Source organism: Gymnogyps californianus, chromosome 4 (assembly GCF_018139145.2).
Source record: "Gymnogyps californianus isolate 813 chromosome 4, ASM1813914v2, whole genome shotgun sequence".
Classification (NCBI taxonomy): Eukaryota; Metazoa; Chordata; class Aves; order Accipitriformes; family Cathartidae; genus Gymnogyps; species Gymnogyps californianus.
Window position 1 is genome coordinate 82921423 of NC_059474.1, and position 24606 is coordinate 82946028.

Consider the following 24606-nt stretch of genomic DNA (forward strand, 5'->3'; position numbering starts at 1 on the left):
CATGTGGCTCTGTACGAAGTCCATGGAAATATCACAGAAAAGTACGTGGCCCTCAACACACTGGACCCATCCTGATACAGAGGATGTCAGCCTGATGCAACCAGGGAGGTTCAGTTACCCTCTACCCAGCCAGGCTGCCTTAACATCCAAGAGAATGCTGAAAACATACATTAAATATATGTTACACATATTAAATTAGCATGCTTTTCCTATGGGGAGCAAAATGTTTCATTTCAGGCCAAACGGAACACACAATTTCACTTCCATTTCACCCTAAATATTTTTTTTTCCCAGTCAAGCTGTTAGATCAAGACATACGTTATTCACAATCTCACCCATACTTTTTACATACTCCCTCCACTTCAATGTCCCCTTTACTTCAAGAGTCTGAATGCATCATCCTCTTCAATGCAGTTAACTTCCTAACACTCTATAGGCAGGAGAGATGTATCTCCCTTTTGTAAGGGAGGCAAGTATAAGGAGTAATGCCACATAAAAATATCTATCAGCAGGAGGAACCAAACCCAGTGCCCCAGGCCAAACACCAGCATACTGGAGGAGCTTCCCGTCTCCCCAAGACAGAGAATGGCACTGACTGCCTCCATTCATCTCTTGCAATTTCACCTCACGATAGCAATAATTTTTAAAAGCCTGGTAGACACAGAAGACTAAGAGGTAACTCTGAGCTGAGTTAACTAGCTCTTTTCAGCTTCTGAAACATGTATTTTTTTAACCAATATTTCTGATTTTAATTAGCTTAGGCATTCTTTAATAGAAAAAAAGTTATGCTGTACTTATGCAGGTATAACCTCCATGAAAATGTTTTACATACTGAAGACCGACCCTGCCTCCCTTCTAATGCCAAAGTCAAAGCAGGCAGAAAGCTGAAGAAAGGGGTATTGGGGAAAAAAAAGTTCTATATTCTAGAGCTATTGGCATAGCCAGTGTTTTGGCCAGGTGCATAGACGTGAATACTCTTTGTCCACCTGCATTTGTGTGAGTGAGTTAGGCTGCCTTGTGCTACAAACAGGAAGATTCATGCATATAAAAGACCATTTGATACTGTCTGTGCAGTTTCTGCTCTTCATTATTCTTTTGACTGAGATATCCCATTTATCCAGCCACAAGGGAGAAACAATACCAAGGAATTTGGATGACCCATACAAGTCCATTCACGAAAAAATGTAAAGTAGTTACAGTGACCACTACACCCTAACATCTGTTTTACTGAAGTAAATCCAGGCAAACTCAATTTATATCAGTAGGATCACGTTAGCGTTCATTAGCCTTTCCTGACCCCACCTCCCTTTCAGAGGAAACCTTGGATCAAGCAGGACAAGCATGGAAAAGTTTTTGGGAAATTGTTTTGTATTCCTGGGTAACTAGGGTAACTGAGCAAAATAAATATTTAATCCAGCTAAGGATATGTATACACCATCACATATCAATGCCACACAACTAACAAATCCCTTATAAATCAATATTTATAATCAGCTCTTGAAATTAAAGCCATGCAACTGCAGCTTCTTACAATAAAGATGATGAAATTCAGTTATTCTCAGTTCTCCCCCTACAGCTGCCCTGTGAAGCTGTCATCCTGCAGTCCTTTGCACCTGTACAGGTAACCAGAACCTCGCGCAAGACCAGGTATTTGCCCTATCGACTAAAGGTCAGCCTAGACACAATCACAGATAGAGAAGTGAGGCACAGATCAGTCAGAGAACACATGCTTGTTTGTTCGAGTTTTCATACTATCGTGATCTGATCCAGCTCCAACTTAATCCTCAGGAAATTCCAAAAGAAGGAGATTCACACCCTAAAAAGCACTTTGTATGGTGCTGGCAGAGATTTCCCAGCTTTTCCAGTGTCAATTTCTGACAAATCAAACCCCGGTTTGATTATTGCCTGAAGAAGGCAAACTAATCCAAATGCACTCGGTGAAAGAAGCAGCTAATGCAGACTGGCAGTGGCTAGAAATCGCTGTGTTTCTAATGCAGTTTCAGGTGAGGGGTCAGTCTTTAATGTCCCATATAGGATAACACATTATGGTGGCCGGCATTTTTTTTTTCCAAGGCATTTTCCCACTGTCCCCATCAGTGGCCTAAATCTTTTGTCCAAAAATTGTATCTAGATTTCTTCACATTTACTACTACTGTGGGAAATTTCCTAAAAGCCTGGCAGTCCTAAGCTGTAGCTAATTAAATCCTAGACAGCAAGCCTGTTGCCAGTGATTTCAAAATTAAATTCTGTTCATCTCTTAGCTCTCTGCCCCGTGTTTCGCATTGACCTTTCCTAATGAGACAGGAACTGCAAACATTTTGATGAATGCACAGAAAACTCCTCTAATGAAAATACTGATGCTTGAGATAGTTAAAGACTTTTACCAGTTTGATCCAACACACAAGCAAATTTTAAAGCCTTTACTTACCTGGGAACAGGCTGTACAGAGGTCGGAAATACTGTACAAACAACGGGTCAGGACCCCGATGGGCTTTGGCTGTTTGCACCCATTTGCATCAGTTGAGGAGCTGTCTCCTCATGTAAGACTCCAACTGAAGGCTCATTTTTTTAGACTGTTAAAAAGATGCACTTTAAAAGACCCCCTCCCTGTCCCAAGATCTCACGCAACACCTGGCAGATGGGGAGCTGAGAAACAAGGAGACATGACCAAGGGCACACTGTAAAGCCGTGGAGGAGTTCACAACCGAACGTACAACAGTGCTGGTCACAAGACCACCCTGCCAGCCCTCTACCAATGTTAATGCCAGCTTTGGCCTCTCAAGCTGTCAGTCTTAAATCTTCCGGGTGCACGAAATCTTCCTTTCTCCCATTCCCCCAGTCATCATCACTGAACAAAAAATATCCGCACCACAGAGCAGCTCTTTGGAAACATGCTCTTGCACTGCTACAGAGTGGGGTGTGAGCCAATGCCTATTCTAATTAATTTCATTCACAAAAGTTGGATTTATTTGATGCAATTTTTTGGCATGCTGTCAAATACGACACAAAATTACATTAGTGTCATAAGAGGAAAGGATTAGTCCACAGAGTTCTTTGAAGAATTGTGTTGGCACTTGTCTTTTTGTAAAAATGCCAGCAGCTTCCCCTCTCTCTAGGAATAGCCCATTTTCTCCTGGTCAATGAGGGAAATCACTGCTCAGTGAGGGTCTGAGCCAAAGCCTTTTTGAGTCTGTGGGAATCTTTCCACCAATTTCCATGGGCTTGAATCGGCTCTGAGCCTCAGATGTCAGTCGTACTGACATCTTCCTCCCACACTTCGACACTTCGATAGGGTCATTTATCACTTCGATAGGGTAGAGTGGAAGACTTTTTTTCCTTTTTTTTTTGAAGCCTTGATTATAGCAGCAAATTGCTGCCAAAAGAAGAACAACTTTGTAGCTATGGCATAGGTGTAAGTATTCAGGATGTCTGGGTTTAATTCCTGATCTTGCCACAGAGGTGTTTAAATGAGTTGATTAGAACCAGACTTGTCTGAAAACATAACACTGGCCATACTGTGGCAGAGTGGAGGCCCATGTAACCCAGCGTCTTCTCCCTGACAGCACCTGAAAGCAGACATGTCAAGAAAAGAGTAAGAGCAGAACTAATACACCCACACGTCCAACATCCTCTCAGCCCCAGTAGTTTGCAGTGCAGCGACTGCGTAAGCGTGAGACGGCCCCTGGCACTTAGCAGCAGGTTTTCGTCTGCCACAGGACTGGTGTTTCCAGGCGTGTATCCCTGGGTGAATTCTCAGTCTGCTCAGCGCCTGAATTAGCCAGCTTCCTTCTGACACTCCCGGTCTCAGGGCTGTAGCGTACTTCTCCCAGCATCTCCCCCAGGTCGCATCATTCAGGCAAGGGGGCCTGGGGACAGGGATGTGCCAAGAGAATAAGCCGAATAACCCAAGTGACGCAGGGAATCTGTCGGGAAGCATGAAAACGAACACTCCGATTATGGTTATAGCCAAGGATAAGCTTAATCCTTTCTTTTTGTACAGTTTTTAGCACAACAGGAAAGTGAGGATAATGTTTTCTATCCCCACTCCTCCTTTATTTGACTCGTATTTTTAGCCTAAGGCTCTTTCAGATGGAAAAGAATTGCAGGCACTGCTAAGCTTGAGGCAGACAGAAACCACCAACCACTAACACTGAAAACAGAAAATCAACTGCCTTGAATACTGATCTTTGCTATGTTTCTATCTCTTTGTTTACTTACACCTCACTACAGAGCTGCCCCAGAAAGAGAGAGGTGATACAGTCAGATGTCCTTCACTCTACATAAAACATACTATGAGAACTGGGCCAACGCACACCCTTCGGACAGGTAAAGCTGTTAGTAAAGCTGTTAGTAGGTATCAGGAGCAGTGGTAGCCACATACTTTAAGTGCAGGATCTATCTCGACGGTGATGGCTAGCCGCAAGCCCAAAACATCAGATCCCCATTCAAGCTACTGCTGATTTGTATGAGCAGAGGATTCGCTCATGGGCGGCTTTGGAGAAGAACAAGGCTGAGGGGTGGCTTTTACTGCGGTGGTCTCAGAAGCACTAAGCTTGTGTGCCTTGAGCCTCAAGAGCGCAACAAGATGTTAGGGCAACTATATGTTATAGGAACTGAATGTACTTCATCTTTGATATAATATTGTATGTACCACATAAATAATACTTGAACAGGCTTCCTAAGTTCGCTCATATCTTTATGATCTGATATATGCTAAGAACACACGTTGTGCGTCTTGGAGGTATGCAGTTCTGCTGTAAACCACAGCTCTTTTGAGATTCATACTTCATGCAATCTCACTGGCTCTGCAAATGCAAGTGTCACCATCAGAGCCCCTCACATTCCAAGTCAGAACCTATGAGCTGGCCTGAACCCTAAAAACAGCACCTCAGAAGAGCTCTGCGGGACTCCTGCATGTCAGCGTGTACAGAGTAAGGGACTAAAACATTGGTAATGCTCTGCAGAAAATTTTTAATAGAGCTTTGCATTCATTAACCAAAACTGATGCTGGATCCAAGAGTTTAAAGAATCAAAGGACCAAATTCTGACCTGAGATAACTCATCTGAATTCCACTCAAGTCAATGGAGCTGCTTTACACCCACCAAGAACATGGACCAAACTGCCTGTGGCAAGCTCACTTCACAACATACTGTCATGTCAACAAGAATGACTTCATGTTTTCACCTCTGCCCTCCCTGCACCAGGCAACAGTGAATGCCACAGCAACTCTAAGGAATGGCTTGTAGGAGGCTTAGTTCAAACAGCGTTTGTGTTAGAAAGGGTGTCTGAGAGTTGTTGTCCCTGTGACTGTGGTTCCCTTCAGCATGATATTCGCAGAACAGCTACATTTGCCATCATGCCTCAGTGATCTAATTGCTGCTGTTACGAACATGTTGAATGTAAAACTATGTAAACAGTGTGACGCTCTGACAGCCATTCTTGCTTACTGACCTGTGGAAAAGTCTATTTTTGGCAACTGCTGTAGGCCACTGCGGTCGCTGTAAAGCAGACAAGGCAATGCTCAGATTTTGAGCCTTATCTTCAGCTGATACAAGCATGTACAACACACTTAGATTGAACTGATACCACTGAAAAGGCCTGGGCCTTTTTTTAATTGCACCCAACTCTGCTTAGACACTGAAGTTGGAGAGGAAGTGACAGAAAAAAACAAGCTGGAAAAAATAACCCATCTTTCACAGTTAAACAACTAAGCCTTATTTCTGTGGCTTGTAGCTTTAGCTTTCAAACACTCAGTCTCCTCCAGCTGGTTAAAGATCAACTGAGTATCAAAAACTATCTAAGGTAGTTTGCTGAGGACAGTAGGCAAGCCTCCTGCTACTAAATTAAACAAACTGGTCTCTCCAGTTTCTCATAGTGATTCACACCTACCGTTTCCAAATCGGCAAACCGTGAGCAAAAAGATCTCCCCAGCATCAGCCTGTGGATTCCTCAGGCTTGATGGGACTGGTTCTGCTCATACCCACAGTGAGAGACATTTGTCACCAGCAGTGATATAGACATACTGAAGACTATCACGGGAAATACTTGTGGAGCCCTCTCTTCTGAGGACCTAGCTTCTTGGCTCACTCCCATAGTCTGTCACTGGTGGAGCGACACTTGTTTTTTCTCCCCTGTAGTGCAATGCTATCTTGTCTCTGTGCCAGTGATAATCTTAAAGGCTGTTCCCCTCACTCACTCTGTTTACCTGTAGCAATTTGATCTGCTAGCAGGACTGAATGCTCAAGCAGCAGTATGCTTTTTGCCTGATTGCTCAGGTATGAAATGTATCAGAATGAAACGAATGTGCTTTCGTGTGGGCCAGCAGAGGAAAGTGTCCTGAAAAGCCCTGTATTAAAAAGCAGGAAGGAGAAAACAGGTAATTTTGTCGTACAATTCTAAACGTCTTAAGAATCAGATGGCAGAAAAAGGACTAGAACGGACCACCAACCTAAATTCACCTTGCCAGCAGCAAGCGCACTAAAGATACTAGCAGCAGGGTATGTGAGGCAGGAAATCGTAACTCAGCTTAGCAGGGACTGCAGAGTGCACCTAAGGTACACTCAATAAGGCTTTGTAATTCCCTGAGATGCAGAGTAGCTCTTACTCTGGCTTATTCTGGCTCAGCACAATGAAGTGTGAAGTATCAGCAAGCTTCCTCATAGCATACCAGTTGCAGACCTGAGGTCTACAGGAATGAACAAATACATACACGTTGGAGTCTATTGTCCTGGCAATGAATGGGCAAAACAAGTACAGGGAGGTAGCAAGGAATGGGCAAAAAGAAAGGAACTGGCTTTAGGAACAGCCTTGTAAACAAGTTAGATATGAGCAGCCCTGTTAAAGAAGCAGAGAAAGGTGAACATTCGAAAACTGCCATTGAGGGCTCCTGAGCTAGGGATGAGACAAACAAAATGCAGCTAGAGAGCATCCATGAAAAATCATTTAACAAGTATCTCCCAAATAAGGATCGTCTTAGGGAATAGGCACAGTATTTGCCTAACACTGGGGTTCATTTGGTCATTCTCTGCCGTTGCCCTACTGTAAGTCCATGCGCAAGGAAGCAGAAAGCATATAAATTCACAACTTCACATGTCTCTCCTACTGCAAGTTCCTCCCTGATGTCAGCAGGACGTTTGCACAGGAGTGAAAGGCAGACTATGGTCCTCAAGTACTAACTACTCTGGTACCGGTTATCTACTTATAACCATTCATATTTATTAAGTATCCTTGTGAGATAAGTAATTTTTCTCATCTCTATTTTAGCCTTTCCTCTCATACTGAATTTTCTCTCATTTTCCCTTCACGTTCCCTTCATTGAAACTACTCCCACTTTTTCCTCCATTAAACTGATCAATAACAGACTGATGAAGAGTGACAACGATGCATCAGTACTGAGCTTTGCAGATGACATTCCAAGGGAAATAACACATCACTGCATCAGCCTGTCTACAGACCTAGCAAGGTGTTGTAACATCAATTTTTGCTTAGTAACACAAGTAGAGGCTCACTCTGCTGCCACTGGTACTAAAAGCTTACCTTTGTCCTAAAATAAAAAACAAGATTAAATAGCAATCTGAGTATGCTGCGTGGGCTACACAAGTGTATGGAGTGGGTCAAATGTATTCTGTTGGTCCTGTTTGATGGTCTCCCTACAACACATCTGAATAAAAAAATCCATGCTTTCTGTCCATTGTGATGTCTGCTGTCACCATCACACTGCTATAGAGAGCTCCTGAGTTTTTAATTTGAAAAACAAACAATCAAACCTTCAAAAACATGCTGACCTTGAGAATGCTTTGGAAAGAATGAAAACCACATACACCAAGCAGACTTTGCTATTGTTTGCATATGACTTTTAAGGGGTAAAGTCCATGTCAGTGTGAGTTTGTGTCACTCCCTAAGCAAGAGTTTTCATGAATGCTGAAATCACAGACTAAAAATTCAGGTCACAAATCACTGGTCAGTGAGTTTTCAGACTGCTGGTATTTGCAGCAAGCAACCCTAATCCACGTCAATTAAATCATTATGGCCAATTTACAAAAATCAGCATCTCAAGCACTCCAAAAATAATTTATTTTCAGATGATGTAGTACCGCAAAACATCATCTTCTTGTCCACACAACAAAAACCAATCCCAAGTGGGAAGCACACTAGTGCTTCCTTTACCAGTCTTAATGACTAAACTCATTATGTCTGGGGTAAAGATAATCTGCACATCCTTGGTGCCGTAGCTTTACCTCAAGTCTGGCTTGCAAACCTTTATTCACATTTCATTACACAGATACGCTGCCTGCCCAGCAGCTTCCCCCTAACTGAGATGAAGGCTCCGCGTGGCTCTGGTTCTGTTCTGAGCTGCTTTCCTTAATTTGTTTCTTTTACACCTTGCCTCATTTCATATTGTTGGAAGCTTTTATTTAATGCAAAACCTCACTTTTCTCTCGCTGCTTTCCTCTTTCTCACCTTTCTCCTCTGGGATCCTTCTTTTATCCCTTCTCATCCACTTTCCCTCTAGCACTGGAGACAAAATCCGTGTTGTACCTTGCCACCAGCTGGCCAGACTGCTGAGTCTTGCCACCTTTGGTGACGGAGAGAATTCAGAAAAACTTGTGACCCGCTGCCCACAAAGCAGTCAGGACCTCACATTTTTGTTCTTTTGCTGCTTTCATGCCAGCACTGCAGGGTCATCTGGGACTGTGTCAAATTACCTGAACTGAAGGCTGGGCTCTTAGCTCTTAATTGCAATTTTTCAGTTCTAAGTTTATGGATTGTCACTGAGCTTTAAACGTGCACAAAGGGCTTAAAGTACCTTGGCAAGGGAATAGTATGTGAATGTAATACCTCTTAAAGTTAACGTCCTTGATCTTTCTAGTGGTGATGAAATGGAACCATGAAAGGCTCCGAACCAAATTTTCTTCAAGTTCACTACAGTATTCCAAACCAGGAAAACATCAAATACTCTTGCATACTCATTAAAAAGGAGAAGAAAAGGTGAAAAGGTCTTGGGAACTTAAAAATAATGGAGAGAGAAACTATTAAGTTACACTGTGAAGTGTAATTTCGGAACATAAAACACTGCTGTCTGATTGTCGTTTTTTTCAGAGGTGGATCACCTCCTTTCAATAACTCATCAACCGTAATGAGAACCACGTGATTGATGCCCACTGGGATTGCTCTGCCTCTCATGATTCCTACTGCATGTGAAAAACTAGCCAAGGAAATTAAAAAGTTGCTCGTTTTCTCTTTTAGCTTGAAGAAAGAGGCCTCAAAGCTTTCTAAGAGATGTGGTCCCATGATTCAGCCATCTCCCGAAGAAGTATTAGGAACTTCTGAATTTTGGCTTGGCTCTGACACTGCTGACCTCGAGTACATCACTTCTCTGTGTATAAAGACATATATGCATACATACAGACATACATGTGCCTGTATGCACGTATGTATATGTGTGTGTGCATACATATCCAGGCAGAGAGAGAATGCTTATTCACTCCTGGTATGCAGATTGAGACCCACAGGAACCGATCTTCCCAATTTTTCCAGTTTGTAGGCTGCAAAAGGGCTTTTCACAACATGGGCAGGTTTTAGTCTCCACCAGAGAAATGCTGCTAATGAAAATATCTAAGTGAAGTGGAAAGGAAGAAGTCTGGGACAAAACAACTGCAACAGGACTCCAGGTTTTGCTTGTCTATCCTTTTCTCTTTCCTTTTCTTTTTACCTCTTAGGTGGACAGATCAAACGCCATAAACACTTTTCAATTTACACCAAACAGAACCAGTTATTTTACTAGTTCATCTTGGCAAAATGAAATTAAACTGTGACAAAACTATTTTCACAGTTTTGGTAAGTTAGTTTGAAATAAACATTCTGTTCAGTCAATACAGTTGGACTACAATCTACATGGGCCTTAAATAAAAAACATTTATTTTTGGAAAATGCTCAAATTGCAGTGAACTACTTTTGCAAATATCTTCCCAATGGCTACACAAACCATCTAACAGTTCTGTATACGAATATTCAGAATTTGTCACAAGGTCACTGTCAGTACCTAAAGGTGCTTTAGGTAAACAACAGAATATAGCCAGCAAAAGCGCGAAATATACTCCAGAGAGCAGGAAGGTGTCTGAGCTGTTCATACCTGCCCTACTCGGACATCACCGCTCAGATGTTAGTCAGTCGTTCCAACTTAGCGACCCAAGCTAACAACTTTTCTCTGGCTAATGACAGCTCCTCAGCTATGCTGATCTTGACCCAGATTCCTTTCTGGCTAAGTGTGGAAATTCAGGACAGAGCACTCCATAAAGTGATACCAGCTATCACCTAACTGGCACAGAAAAGACTGTTTGGACATGCTCACAGTAAAAAACATATAGGAAGCATCTCTATTAAGGTCTTAAGCCCCCCTCCTCCAAATTCCAGACCCGAACACCTCTGATTCAAAATGCGCATCAAGATTAAAGTTCTGTGTCCTGACCCTAAGAAAAACATATTTATTACTCATGTCACCACAGAGGATCAGCACAATTTTCTTAGCTGAGTTACACTCAGCACATCATCAAAGCCGGCACGCTGGCATCACTATTCATTACCATTGACAAGGCCTTTGACAGCCAGGCAAACAGCAACATAGAACATGTGAGAGATCACTCATTCAGTGATAGCACAGAGGCTATTGCTCAAAAGATGCAGGTGAAGTGGCTGCTCTTCACCCTAGATCACATCCTGAGTACAATATTGGTCAGACTGCTCTCAGTCAGCACAGCCACTCTATCACCCACCTGCAGAACATGAAACAGCTCCAAATCTTGCTGAGGCCAGTGGAAATCTTTCTGCTGTCACAGCAACAGCGATAACATGCAGCAAACGAGGCAAGAGCTATGTACAGAATTGCCACCCTTTCACAGGGAGCCCCAAGCACTTTGAAGGAAGACGGGACTGCTCGTAAATCACTGAACAGGAATCCTAGATTGTCATGTGGCAGGGGAGCAGTGGAAGAGATTTGGACACGTATTTCACATGCTTGGACCTATCAGTGACAAAGGAGTCATAGAAATGTTGGCTGAAAAGAACAAACATTTGCCCTTAGGCTCATGCCTGTGTGCTTAAAAGAAGGCTTTTGCCAAGATCAGGCCAAGTCGTAGGCTTTCAGCTGGAGATGTGAGGGGAACGGCTGTGACACCCTGCAGGGCAGGAGAGAGGGAGAGAAGGAGTGTTGAATCTCGCCTACCTGCGGACAACTAGCTTCAGTTTCTTGTAGGACCCTTTAACCAGGGAGATGGCCTCTCTCCTGGAGCTGCTCAGTTCCACCTCATTGATGTTCACCACTTCGTCACCAGCCTGCAGCTTGGAAGGCAGGGAGTCCGCTTTACCTCCCTCTTCGATCTGCACAGGAAAGAGAGGAGAAAGAAATGGTGAGCCATGTCTGCTACAGTTTGGCTATCACATGCAGAGCTGAGCATGCATTCCTGTTGAAGGAATTAGGTCTACCAGCCCCAACCTCAGCTCTCTGACTAAGAAACATTGTCTCCCTTTGCCAGCCAGCTTCCTCAAAGGTCTGTGCTTGCCTCCCCTACATTTCACATAGATGGAAGCTGGGGATTGGCAGCCAAACTGATTCTGCCAAGAAGCATTGTTTTGAATAAGCCTGAAAAGTCTTTGGTATTTGGAAGCAGTAAATGCCAGCAAAACGGCCATGGAACGCCTCCTGATAAGAGCACCCAGGCACAAGCCCAAGAGCAAAGCTGGGATTAGAAGAGCTTGGATGTGATTTTTTTGTTCAAGCTCCTCTTCGTGATCTAGCTGGCTGATTAACAACAGCTTCTTACTGGCCAGCAGCAAAGCAGATGCACATAGGTTTATGTAGTTAATGACATGCAGCACCTCTGTAGGGTTTTTCAGCTAGGGATTTGAAGAAAGTAGACAACTATTTTAATTTTATGAGAAAGTAAGCAGCCTGCTCAAGGCTATGTAGTGGCAAAGCTAGAAGGAGAATCCTAGGGCGCTTTCCTCTGTTTTATATGGCCCATCACATACATTGTGTAGTCCTTCATGCACATCGATTCTCCATCAGTGTGCCAGCAGAAATACGCCAAGTCTGCAAAGAAGTAAGTGACAAGGCAGAGGACAAGAAAATTTGGCCCAGAATCTCTGAATCTCAGCCTTATGCACTAACACACTACCTCTCTGCAAAGGCATACTAGCATAGCAGAGGGCAAGGTTATATATGGGTTAATGCACTGCAAATCCTGAGTTTCTGGAGACTCAGGAGTGCTACATGTTCAGAGTGCAACTGATATAGCTTTTATTGCAAAACTTACCACCACAAAATCTGATATTCAAAGCACCTGGCAGTCCCTGTTCAACAGAAGCTGTGACCTGTGTTAGCAATTGTCATGCGACCCACACTTAAGTATAACATCTCATGGCACATTAGAAGTATAATCTCTTCCTTCAGGCCTTCACCTTCCCAGACATCATACTGAGACAAAGAAATGTATCTGAATTGGATTAAGACTCTGGTCCAGCCAGGGGAAGGGCTGCTATTTGCAAGGGTACCATTTTCTGAGCAGTAAAATTGCACACACACTTCTGGAAGTTACTTTTATTTCAAGTCATGCCAGACAAAGTGTAATTGAGCCATAACCCAGACATGTAACTCAGCACATGTAGACTTATTACCCAGATTTTTACCAGAACATTAGTTTCAGTGTTGAATGGTGATTTCTCACAGGCGAAGCCGGTCTGTTCTTCTGAATGGTAGTATTCCAGCTCATGTACCTTCTAAAAATTAAAATCTGACTTCCACAAACATTAGCTAAGAAATTCTCTGAACTCCCGACAAAGGTAGGTAAAAATCATTTTCATTCATCCTACCAGGAAGTTATTCCACTGATGAATGAGTTTTTTCTTTTCTTCTTAAGAATGGATAAAACCACAGGAATGAGACTTCATATAAAGAGCCTTGTATCACAATTACCAGGAAGGGTGAGAGATGAAACATTAGACCTTGCTGCCAGCATAAATAAATAACAAACTAAAAATGCAGTATTGCTCCAGTTTGTTGCTGCTGTAAAGGAAAACAGGTGGGTATCATTTCAATGAAATACAATTGAGTGGGATACTATGGGTTAGATTAACTTGTGATATAGTCAACAGAAGGGATTTTTTTGTTTGTTTTTGGTTTATGTTAGATCACATATAATGGAGAAAAGGCATTCTTGGAAAAATATGTCCTGTAACAAGTACCAACTACTTCAAAGACTGAGATACTCATCAGAAGCATTTGTATTAACTTCTGCCTTGATGAACCCTGACCTTAAAAAATCAACAAAATTGTGATCTGTGCTTTATCCTCTAATAATCCAAACTGTATTAATATATTCTAGTTTTTTTCACTCCACAGGATCACTGTTTTAAGGTTCTCTTTGCAACCACATGGGCTAGACATTTTTTTTCCTCCTCTTTTTTAGTGAAAATGGAAATTTGGATTCTTCCATAGTCACCTTTATAAATAATGTGAAATCAAAGACTTTAAGGAAAGACTAAACCCCGAAATACTTCTGATAAGGTTGCTAACATTATGAACAGCTCTGAAAGAAATCTTTCTTCAAATCCTGATGCGTTCCAGCTTATGCCTATGCCAAGGGCTCTTAAACTGCAGTTTGCAAGGCCATGCAGCCAGCCACAGTACCATAGTAAAGAATGCCTTTAAGGAAAGTTTGCTAGCACAAGTAAAGAGTCATCTGCAAGTAATTCCAGAGGCTGAGAGTGATTTGCTTTGCTCCTGTGTACTTAAACTATCCACAAGCAAGACCTAAAAAAAGACCCCCTTTCTGTGATTAGAAGCGTTTGATGGCAGCATCGAAACCGTATTACTTACGTACCTAGAGAGAAAATAAATGGAGATATGGATTGATCTTTTGTTGTTTACATAGTTATCTCATGTATTAATAATCTGTTAGCCTTCTCATCTGTCTATTGCTTAGGTACAGTTGTGTCATCTATTCGGCTAGTGTTCCCTGGATGCAAACTCCTTAAAGTTCCCGGAGGAAAACATTCACAATAGGCCTGTGACCTGGCACTACCACTCAGAGAGTCAAAAGAGGCAAAAAGACTCCCAAGTTTCCACCAAAAGTCCAGAAACAAGGACACTGTCTCCCAAAGCAAGGCTCAGATGCTCCATGTTCATTTCTTCTCTCTGAATGCCTCTGAAAATATTTGTGTTTAAGGAGTGGTGATATTTCAAGGAAAGGACTGAATGATTCAAACAAAACAAGCTGCACTATAAACACAAAGCCCTATCTCTACCCAGTGTAACATTTATCAACAAAGCAAACAAACCTCAGCGTACATGTAACCTATTTAAATGAACACCTGCTTCACTGGACAAGGCTGAACAAAGTCAAGGATGGGACTCTGCTGGGTCTGTGATGCATCGAGCAGTTAAGGATGGAAGCTGCTTGAGGAGCTATGCACGCCACAGCAGACAAATAATACGCAGGCAGGCCACTTCTGCACGTGGTTACCTTCTCTGAACAACCTGTCTCACCCTGTGGACCAGGTCCCAGGTGAGAGGAAATGAGAAGGCAAATCTTCGACTGTTCCCTAAATCTTAAGTGGTTCTAAGTGCCGTCAGTCAGCAAGGGCAGAGCCAGCAATACAGTCTGTTGTTTTAAGTGTGCAAGTTGTGCTGGAGTAGTTCGAGCAGCTACAACATTGTCAAAATCATCCTCAACAATCACTTGTACCAAAAATTGAATTGCCAGGAGCTACAGGCCCTAGCATAAGAGGTCAATCAATAGCCAGTAAGACCTCTTATGGTTTATTTAAGCTGAGAATAACAAGGTGATATGCAGCCAGCAAACCAGGGTGTAGGATTGTCGCTCATCCATCAGGAGCAGGAGGAGCCAGTGGGAGCCAGCCAGGGACTGAAGTTTTTTTCCTTTTGGCTGGATTGAGCCACCTACCCTGCCAAGTCAAGTTACGAGAGGTGACTCTGACGAGCACAGGGTGGAGGAATACCTAAAAAACCAGGCTGGTTTTGAACTTCATGTGCTGGGCTAAACCTGAGGGGGCTGGATTCAATGGCTGGTCTTCCTGCAGGTGCTGTGAGTAGAGCCAGCTGCCCAGGCACTGCCACGTGGGGAGAAGAACCCCTCTCCTGGAAATCAGCAGGAGCATCTGTACAGCAAAACATTCGTCAGTAGCATAAAGACTTTTGGTTTCCGTGCCTCAGTTTCCCACCTGTAAAATGGACACAATCGTTACTACCTTTGTCTGTCCTGTCTATTTAACATGTGAGCTCTCTGTAGGTGGCGATGATCCAAATCTTGGCTCTCATTCCAGGGGCTGTCTCTGTGAATCCCTAGCTCACAGGCCCTGACCCTGGGGAGAGTCCGTGCCAATTAGAACCATGCAACAGGAAAGCATTCCCTTCCAGAAGGTGTTCCACCAACCATCTACAAGATGGTTCCTACTTCCTGTGAAATCCCATCAAACTTCTGTGATTTCAGCATCTCCCCCACACGTCTGTCTTTCTTCTGTTTTCCACAAAAATATCTAGCTGATTCTTTCAGGTTCTTTCAGAAGGAGAGAACAAGATCTTCCCTGACAAGCTGGCCTCTCCTGAAATACATCCACTTCAAAACGCCTCAATAGTCTCCTCGGGCTGACGCAAACTCAAGTCCCTTCAGTTGTCTTTCCTGCAGTAAAGCCTTCCATGCCCACTGCCCTTTCCTGAAAATCCCAAAGGCCACCCCTGGTCCTGCTTTGCATTAACACTGCAGTCCATTTTCTTGCATTAGAGGAGGCTTCTTGTCATTCAATAGATCCTGCAGCAGACTTTGAACCCATCTGTTCTCCCTTTTTTTGGCTTACTGTAAAAGCAAGAAGTTGCTTAAGCAGATCACCAAGGATACATAAGACTTATTACTACTGTCTTTTGTTTGGTTCGCTATGGTTACTGTAGGTTCAGAGAATGCTGTCTAACTGAGATCCTTTCTTGATTATTTTAAAGAAGTTTTCTTTATTTATTCCTCTTTTCTCTTCTCTTTCTTTGAGGAGCTTTTGTAACAACAAATTCTCTGTAGCTTTTAAGATGGATTATTCCATCTTTGTGTCCTTTATATTATGAATGGTGCATGTGATTCCTAAACTGTAAACTTACTTGTTGAAGTTTTTCAATAAAAAAAAGAAGCAAGCAAGCAAATATGTATGCACACTATATGCAGTTACACAAGTGAAAGTTGTGCCACGCAGCAGGTTAGTACAACTGCTGAGTGACACCAGGAGATGCTCTGGAAAAAACAGTAAGCCAGCATAGCTGAGCGTTGACAGAAGCAGCAGCAATTGAAATGACAAACTACTGCCCTTTTCGTGTCAGATATTATAATGATGGGAAGGGAAGCATCACAAATGAACTGCTGGAGATGGCTGTCCAGAATTCCTGAGCTGCCGGAAAAGATTTTATAGGAACCGACAGGGTGAGAGAGGAAGAAATTTTGCTTCACGAAGGAATTGAGAAAGGTAGCTTCCTCTGCTGCAAGGAGTCTGTGACTCACCCAGGAGGAGCACTACAGAAAAATGTTCTCTGCTTTAGACCTCTTGTTTTCAAATATTTTACTGGAACCATTTTCATTCTTTCCAGTGGAACGATGCATTTCCAGTGAATCTGGGGTTCATCTCTTCCTTGTCCCTCATGAGGTCGTTAGCACTGGTGCAACTTGGGGGAAAGGGTTAAACCAGCTGTGCATTTGAGAGAAAACACAGGAAGACTGACTGTATCCATTTCCAAATTCAACAGTCAAGGTTTTAATCGCTTCTCAGTGCCCAGACTGGAACACCAAACAGGTAACACTAGGGTCTTTCATTTACCTCTCCACTATTAGACGTAATACAGCCACACCAGACCAGTCGCGTATTGCGCCCAGTACAGAGCAGCGCACACAGAGGCCCGCTGGGCCAAATTTGGCTTGCTCAGTAAACTTGATGAGTAGCTGATTGATTTAGGCTTCATGTTGGAGATGGAGATTTTTAAGCCCCTGTGGAGTTCAGAGATGGTTCTCAAACCTAAAAACAAAGTTGCAGAGCTGCCGAATGACTCCAGAGAATATGTTGCTCCCCTCATTCAGACTTAATGCTATGTCACAACTTGGGGGCAGCGAGTGTTTCCCACACAGCAGACAGAAATTCTTCCCCATTGTCCCCAACCTCCGTGTCAGCGTGACAGAGCAGTTAAGACAATTCAATCAAAAAACAGTTAAGTCAAAGGTCTCCCCCTGGAGCCGTGTCTCTGCTGGATATCCCCATCCCTGATGCAGACATGCATCTCAAGAGAATTTAGCTATTGACATTTACTCCAAGCCAAAGAAAGTGTTGCCAAATTAGTTATTGGTTTTTTTCTCATAGTGCTCTGGACCGTTCTACAGTAACATTTCTGCTCCTGAGTACAAAGCGCAGCAGTGGAGAGACTAATTTATTCTGGGTAGTCATACAAGGTTCACATAGAACACATTCACCTTGAGAGACTGAACTTTATTCAGTAGAAGAACAAGTTAAACTACACAGTTTTGAAGGTTTAGCAGTGCTATGAAATCTTTCTGGCAGAAAAAAAAAAAATCTGTTATTTAACACAGGCAAAACAACATATTTTCTCCCACACTCAGCCTGAACCATGTTAATGAATATACTTACTTGGCTTGGAGCAAGACAGCTAGCCAGGAGAACTCCAGCCCCTACCATTCACAACTCTAACACTTCTGGCATCCCCAGGCTTATTTTCCAGATACTACCTCAGAGAGGCACCACTGTAAATCTAGAGGGACATCTACTCACCATGTTGGCAGTGAGAGTCACCAGCTCTGATTTTAGCATCGTGGCTGACATCAGAGAAACTCACCAGTATTTGACCCCATACAGAGAAGAGTCATGAGCTCAGGGCTGCACCAGACTCACAGACAGCTCACAGCTTCTTTGCAGCATGTGTGTGTGGGGACAGACAGATTCATTTATTTCCTACCTGTCAGGACAAAATCAGCTCACCTGCCCCTCCACTGAATTCATCAGCTCATGCTCTAAGGATATATATAATACGCTGCCTCAATTCTCAGAAGTGGCAAAATTCAATGTCAAGGCTGTGGCAGAGAGCTTCCCCCAGTGCTGTGCCCTCCCCAAGTAGTTCAGAAGACCAAGACAGCAAGAGCTCGGCATCTGCTCTCAGCTCTTTTGCCAGCACCAGGTACACTTGGCTTCAGATAAAGTGGGGCAGCTATCCCTGAGGAAAGTGGGGTACCAAGGAGCACAGCCAGCTCCCAGCCCCTGTCCTCTCCCCTCCCCACCGCCGGGGTGCACTTCTGCTGTCAAAGCTGCTTTCCCCGCTTCCAGGTGGCCAAAGGTAGGCGCCGCTCAGAAAGAAAGGCCATCCATCCCTCACTGGGGCAGAGGAGCTCCCTTCAAGACATGTCTGGAGAAATCACTCCTAGGCCCTGTGGCTTTACTCCTCTCCTGTTTCCCTGCTCTGCTGCCTGAGGCAATCCTTATTTCATCTGTGCCTAAGGCTGGACCTGATGAAAGCTGAAATGAGCAGGAACTACTCATGGTTTTTTTCAGAGGAGGGATTTCAGGCAAGCGAGTTGTATTTACCCAAACTGGAATCTGTCCAGGATGCTGAGTGAAAATGGTACAGAGCCTCTGATACAAAGGGGACCTAGACCTCACCTTTTATGGGTATTCCCAAAAGCCACAATGAAGCACATGCCGCAGCAGCAAAGTGTTGCCTGTTCCCCGCCAAGTGCTACAGATCCAGATGGAAACCTGCTACCCCTTGATGACTGAGCACCACCCCTTCTCTACAGCCCCTTCTCTCCGCGCCTGCACCTGCACTACCCCAGGACAGCAGGGAGCATCACTGACCCTGTGCCATTGACGGTGCCTGGCTGCACACTCAGCTGTCCCCACCTCAGGGGACAACCCAGCCCAGGCGCCAAGGAGTAACCAGACTGCTTTCCCATAGTCTCCAAACTTGGATGATCTGGAAACCAGGAGTGCAGGCAATATACTGGAGTCCCCCTGCACCAGTGCAGACAGAGGCTCCACTAAGGACCAAGATCTTTTCCAGTATAATTTACCGAGGGCAGGCACGAAATCAAAGTGGCTGTGGTCACCAAAGCAGCAATCCAGCTGCAGAAACGCCACTGTGACCCATGCAGGGTGGATGCAAGTTACCGACAAGTGGCAAGGATTCAAGGTCATTCCTAGGACTACCCTGCAGGCTCCAACACTTCCACACCTTTCCATTTCCTGCCTGATTGCTTCCTGTCCTGGGAGCAAGGTTAATCTCAGCAGTCAGCCCCTCAGCAAAAAGTGGCAAGAAGTGAATGGAAAACAGATTGCCGGCTTCAGCTACAGGAGATAAGAAGACATGCTTGGATGAGTTTGCGTCTGACTCCTCTTGGTGACTCTAAATTCCTAAGCCAGTGGAGGAAAGAAGGCTTAGCTCTTAAGATAATTTTCCACCTTCTTAAGCACAGAACTGTTAGGCTCCCACAGAGATTTTTACATTTAAAAGTGGAAGAGACAGGGAAAATCAAGTCTTCCTTCAACTGATGCACAAAGAAAGATGGACCTACGCTACAGCTTTGATTCAGGCCTTCAAGAAGCCTCCAGGATCTTTTCTGCAACAAGAGGCAAAACTAACAATAAATTTTCTCCACCCCTCTCCATATACACAAGACAAGGAACTAATCTGTATTTGCTCTACGGTAACGCCTAGAGCCATATCAGGTCCCTCTTTTAGAGGCATGGTACAAACACATTATCATGGACAGTTCCTGCCCCAAGCCTTACAGTATAAATGGACAGGTTAGACAAACAGAGGGACCGGAAACAGAGATGTGGAAAAGCTGTGACAACAGCAAGCAGAAAGACAGTGGCAAAGCCCACTCTCAGCTACACGGTGACATTTGCAACATATGGACTGAACCTAGAGGCAAGGAGAAGCAAGAGCACCTGCAGGACAGGAAAAATCAGCTTGTTTTCAGCCAGCATAAAGCCAGCTGTGATGTGCCCAGGGACCGACTGCAAAATGACATTGTGACATGCTTTACAGTGGCAGCAAACAGTCCTCCTGCTAGCCCAGAGAGACAGGAAAAAGGTGGCTAGAGGACAGGAGATGGCTTCTTTCCTGGCTCTCCCAGCACTCGGCTGCCTGCTGCTCCGTGTCAGGGTGTCCAGGGAGCCAATATCTCAAACGTCATTAATGGTTCTTCCTACCTTTCCCTCCTGTTTATCACAGCACACAGCAACCGGGCAAGGCAAGGAAAAAAAGCACCAATGTGCACCTGAGTCACAGACAGAGCAACTACGGAAAAGAGATGCCTGTGCATGTGCAGAGTAATGCTCGCCCTTTTGCAGCGTTAAAACTTGAGGGATCGCTTTCTTCTGCTCTTTCTCCATTTCCTGCATGAGGCCAGCTTTTATCCCAGCAGAGTCTTGCCTGCAGAACACACCCTACCCATGCACGTGGGAATAAGAGAGCCTTACTTCTTTGTTCGCTGTTTGGTTTTTGCAAACAGTCCATTCCATGCATGCCACAGAGCGTATATTACCAGGTGATACAAATACTGGGACCTGGAGCACGTTAACTTGATCGTGTTTGGTCTGCAGCGATTATCAGGGCAATATCAGCTCAAGGGGCTACAAGAACTCATTCCCTGTTACTCTGTTGTATCTGATACAGCTCGCCCCTCTCCAGAGCACACAAAGCCAGTGACTGCACATGTCTGAGAGTTAATATTTGCTTTGCAATGTGAGAGTTAAAAATAGCTGTTTGTCAAAGAGTCTGCTGGAAAGGTCTTCTGCTCTGCCCCAAACACACCCAAGGTTTCCGCACTCAGGACTCCGTTTTTCACCCTGTTTTGCCATCCTGCCCCCAACTTCACAGTCCTTTATCACATTTCTCACAAGGTTACAATAATTAAAAGCCCAGTTCCTATGACATTGAGACAGTGAGCCCATTACAGTCTAGGCAGGGGGCTATCAAACATGTGGCCACCCAGCATATGAGAGAGCACTGCCTCAAAGCTACTGCACTGAGTCCATCGCAGCAGTGCAGCTTCGAAGAGCATGGCAGCTGAGGATCACTGGCAAACCCACGTCTCCTCACACACTCCCATTCCCCAGCCACTCCTCTTCCTATTGTGTTCCCGGTGTGCAGGGTGCCAGTCATCATCCTCGTCACCATCTCTATCCTGATCATCGTGGCAGGAGCCAATGCAGCCTGCACCAGCTTTACCCACAGAGACGAACTGAGCCTAGAGCTTAATGTTTCTCACCCAGTGCCATGCCCCAGAAAAAGCTGGAGATGGGCCTGTGGTAACAGTTGTAATTACTAAAACTGAGGTAAGGTACTGTTAAGGGACCGCCTGAACCCTACAAATCCTAGGATTTTCAGTCAATGACATCAACTGCTCCCTTCTCCTTTCAACAGGCACCTGTACAGACCCCTCATACCATCTCCAAACAGCCCTTCTTGGTGGTTGCAGTGTATCCCTCATACTGTGGGATGTCATGGACCAACATTCGCTCACAAACCAAACTGTAAAATGTGCAAGGACTCACCTTGGCCCACCTCAAGAAATGGCACCTTTTGCACTGAGTGCAAATGGATAGGCACAGGAACATGTTATTATTTTTTTGCTGTTGGCAGTTTCTTTTGCTTTGCATAATCTCTTCTCACAGCATGACCTCACATACCCTCCCTCCTCCTGTCCTTGCCATCTAGGAAAACAAACCAGTTGGAGATGCGTCTGCAAAATTGTATTTGTTACCTACTCCAAGGACAATTTTTCAAGCCTGGGAAACACCAAACCTAGCATCACAGGAACTGCCATAGTAGGAAATCTAGTTATTTCTTTAATCTCCCTCCTGTCTGCTCTAAAAACAAGGAGCAAATGACAACATTTGGAACGTGTCTTTAGATGCTTGTTACATAGCACTCCCTTACGCCCTTTTTTACAAGATGCTTTACACGTCTTCCTGGACTTTTGTATTACTTTTCTATACTTGCTGTTATGACCTACATTGCCATAACCCCTAGAGGTTGTAGCTTGACAGGGTGACCAACTGCCATGAGACTTTCTTTGGATTGTGTCTTTTTGGCGTAACTGGAAAATACTTCCACGTAAGAAAATACGGCTGAGATGTACACATCTGCGATCGGTTTGGAGAAGAAAGAAGACAACGAGCAGGCTCTCAAAGTACAGTTGTTGAGAGTTTTTTTCACCACATGATTAGACAGTGAACTTCCTGCCTTGGCATATTGCTCACATGAATTCAAAACAGAAATGTCAAGAAAACCTGCCCTGCAATCAGGTAATTCCATAAATTAGGTAAACCTAAAACTATGGGATTTTCTGGCTACTGGAACAGGTAGTACTTATCTCTCCTGGAGACAGATCCTTGGCCCCAGTATGGCCAGTTACTGCTTTTGATGTTTGCCACTTCTCTTTCCCTTATTTCCCTTCCCCAATATTAACACTTCCATTATACCTGTTATGAATAGCAATAATAATAGTAATGACAACAGTAGTAATGATCCTCAAGAACTTCCCTTCCATTAGCTAATTTGACCTTTCAACACCACGGGAAGACAGCAGGAAGTATTGTTCCTAAATTAGAGAGGAATAAAACCAGAAGCAATGTTTACGTAACTTTTCCAGGGTCAGAGAAAGAATCACACATTAGTGCTGGAGTTGCACTCTATACCCTGACTGCCAGGTCACGCTGTACTGATGCCAAATGAGACTCCCCCCCTTTAATATTTCTACCATGTCCCCAGCATTGAGCCGTTTTCTCACACGGCAATTTTCCCTCTTCTACAACCAAAAGGAACTGCTCTTGGACGTCCTTCCATCTATATTTCTGGTTCCCAACTTGTCTCCATAGTTTTCATTCTTCTCTATTTGCTGTGGTTGTCCTCTCCCTCATTGTGCTGTCATTTCCCTTTCTTTCTTTTGCCCTATATTCCCTTCTTCATCATGCTCCTCCTTCCTCCCTGAGCCTACTAATACAAACTAATAACCACTAAATGCTCTATGTCTGAGAGGAAAAAAACCAGATGACGCAGCAAAGCCATGCTTGATGAACCGACTGGAGCTCTTGCCAGGCATTCAATAGCTGCCTAAGGGATTTAGATATTCACTTCTCGCTCATTTTAATGAGAATCAGACATTAAAATTTTTAGGGACTCTTTGAAGATCGAAGCTTAGAGCAGCCAACAGCAATTAAAACACAGCTCAACATCAAGAGACATGTCCTTTAGGGCAAGAGAGTACTGCTGGCATCCCTAGGTAATGAGAAGGAAATGCTAACGGACTCTCCAGAAGTAGCTGGGCCGGTTCATCACAGCACGGCGGCTCAATGCTTTTTGACTCACTGCCAGGTCACACACACTCCACAATAACACAGCAAGAACTCCCCTCGGACCAGATAATGGCAACAGCGCACGGCTTAGAGTGACAGTGCCAGTACAAAAGAGGAATTTTACGGTCCAAGCCATTGTCATCACATCACACTTGGCAAACCCTTTCTTTATTCCCCCAGCCTTCTATAATTATTAAAAAGTCTTCTCAAGTGAATTTAGTGCCCATGAAAGATGCCAGGCTCACAGCCCTGGAGATTCTTTTTCCTTGCCTACAGATCAGCTTGCCACCCTTCCTCCCTGCCCCCTTCTCCCCACTGCACCTCCAGTGTGTTTTAGCGCTTTCTTGAAGGAAGAGCCTCTTGGAGACAAAAGGAGGACTATTTCTCTGAGATCCTCAGTGCTGCTGCTGAGATGGTCAGCTCCACAGATCCAAGTGCAGCAGCTACTTTTAAAAAATGGGCATTTGTGCAGCAGAATGTATTGCTTCTGGTCCCCCATGCACTGGAGCATGGGAGCACATCGTACAAAGGCATGGCTGTCTGCAGGAATGGTGTCCATGTGAAGAGCACTTCATGGCACCATCTGTGAGAGTCTTCTCATCTCAAATCGACCCATGAAAAGAACTCCCTGGCAGCATTTTCTGTGACACTACCGTAACCCCCAAATAGTAAAGAATCACAAACAAATACTCAGAAATGATGGAAAGCACAGGAGGGAGTGGAACAATCAGTTTCAATTTCATACAGGAAGAATGAGTATCTCAAAGATCAAAGTGTCCATATACTTCTGACCACCATCCACCTACTGCTGTGCACACCTACTTGCACACACACATGATCCCGTGACTTTGTGCCAGGACAGGCTAGCTGAGCATTTGAGAACCTACTTACCACGAACCCACGTGAAAGTGTGCATTCTTAGCTGTGCACGAGCATTTTCCTAAACAGGGTCCTACCAGGCTATACAAATGGAAAAGAGCACGGGAACTAAAAAGCCTGTTCTTGCTCAGGCCTTGCGGATGTCTTGCAGGGCTTCGTGGTCTCACTGGGAGCAGCAGGGAGATGGAGCAATAGACTCTGCGACGGAGATATACAGCTTTGGTCGGTTTGTTCAAATCCCTCACCCTGCAGTCACTATCCTTGTCCCCTGCTGCCACCCTGCGGCAGTTCGAAATTCAAGGGACAACTGCTTT

General features: G+C 44.3%; 1 protein-coding gene across 1 annotated transcript in view; it reads right to left on the reverse strand.

Annotated features, from left to right (window-relative positions):
* Nucleotides 1–24606, reverse strand: part of SHROOM3 (shroom family member 3) — a 156745-nt gene that overhangs the window by 97834 nt on the left and 34305 nt on the right. The window contains exon 2 of the mRNA XM_050896476.1: nucleotides 11223–11377. Coding sequence (XP_050752433.1) covers nucleotides 11223–11377 — 155 coding nt within the window. The remainder of the gene's footprint in view (nucleotides 1–11222; nucleotides 11378–24606) is intronic.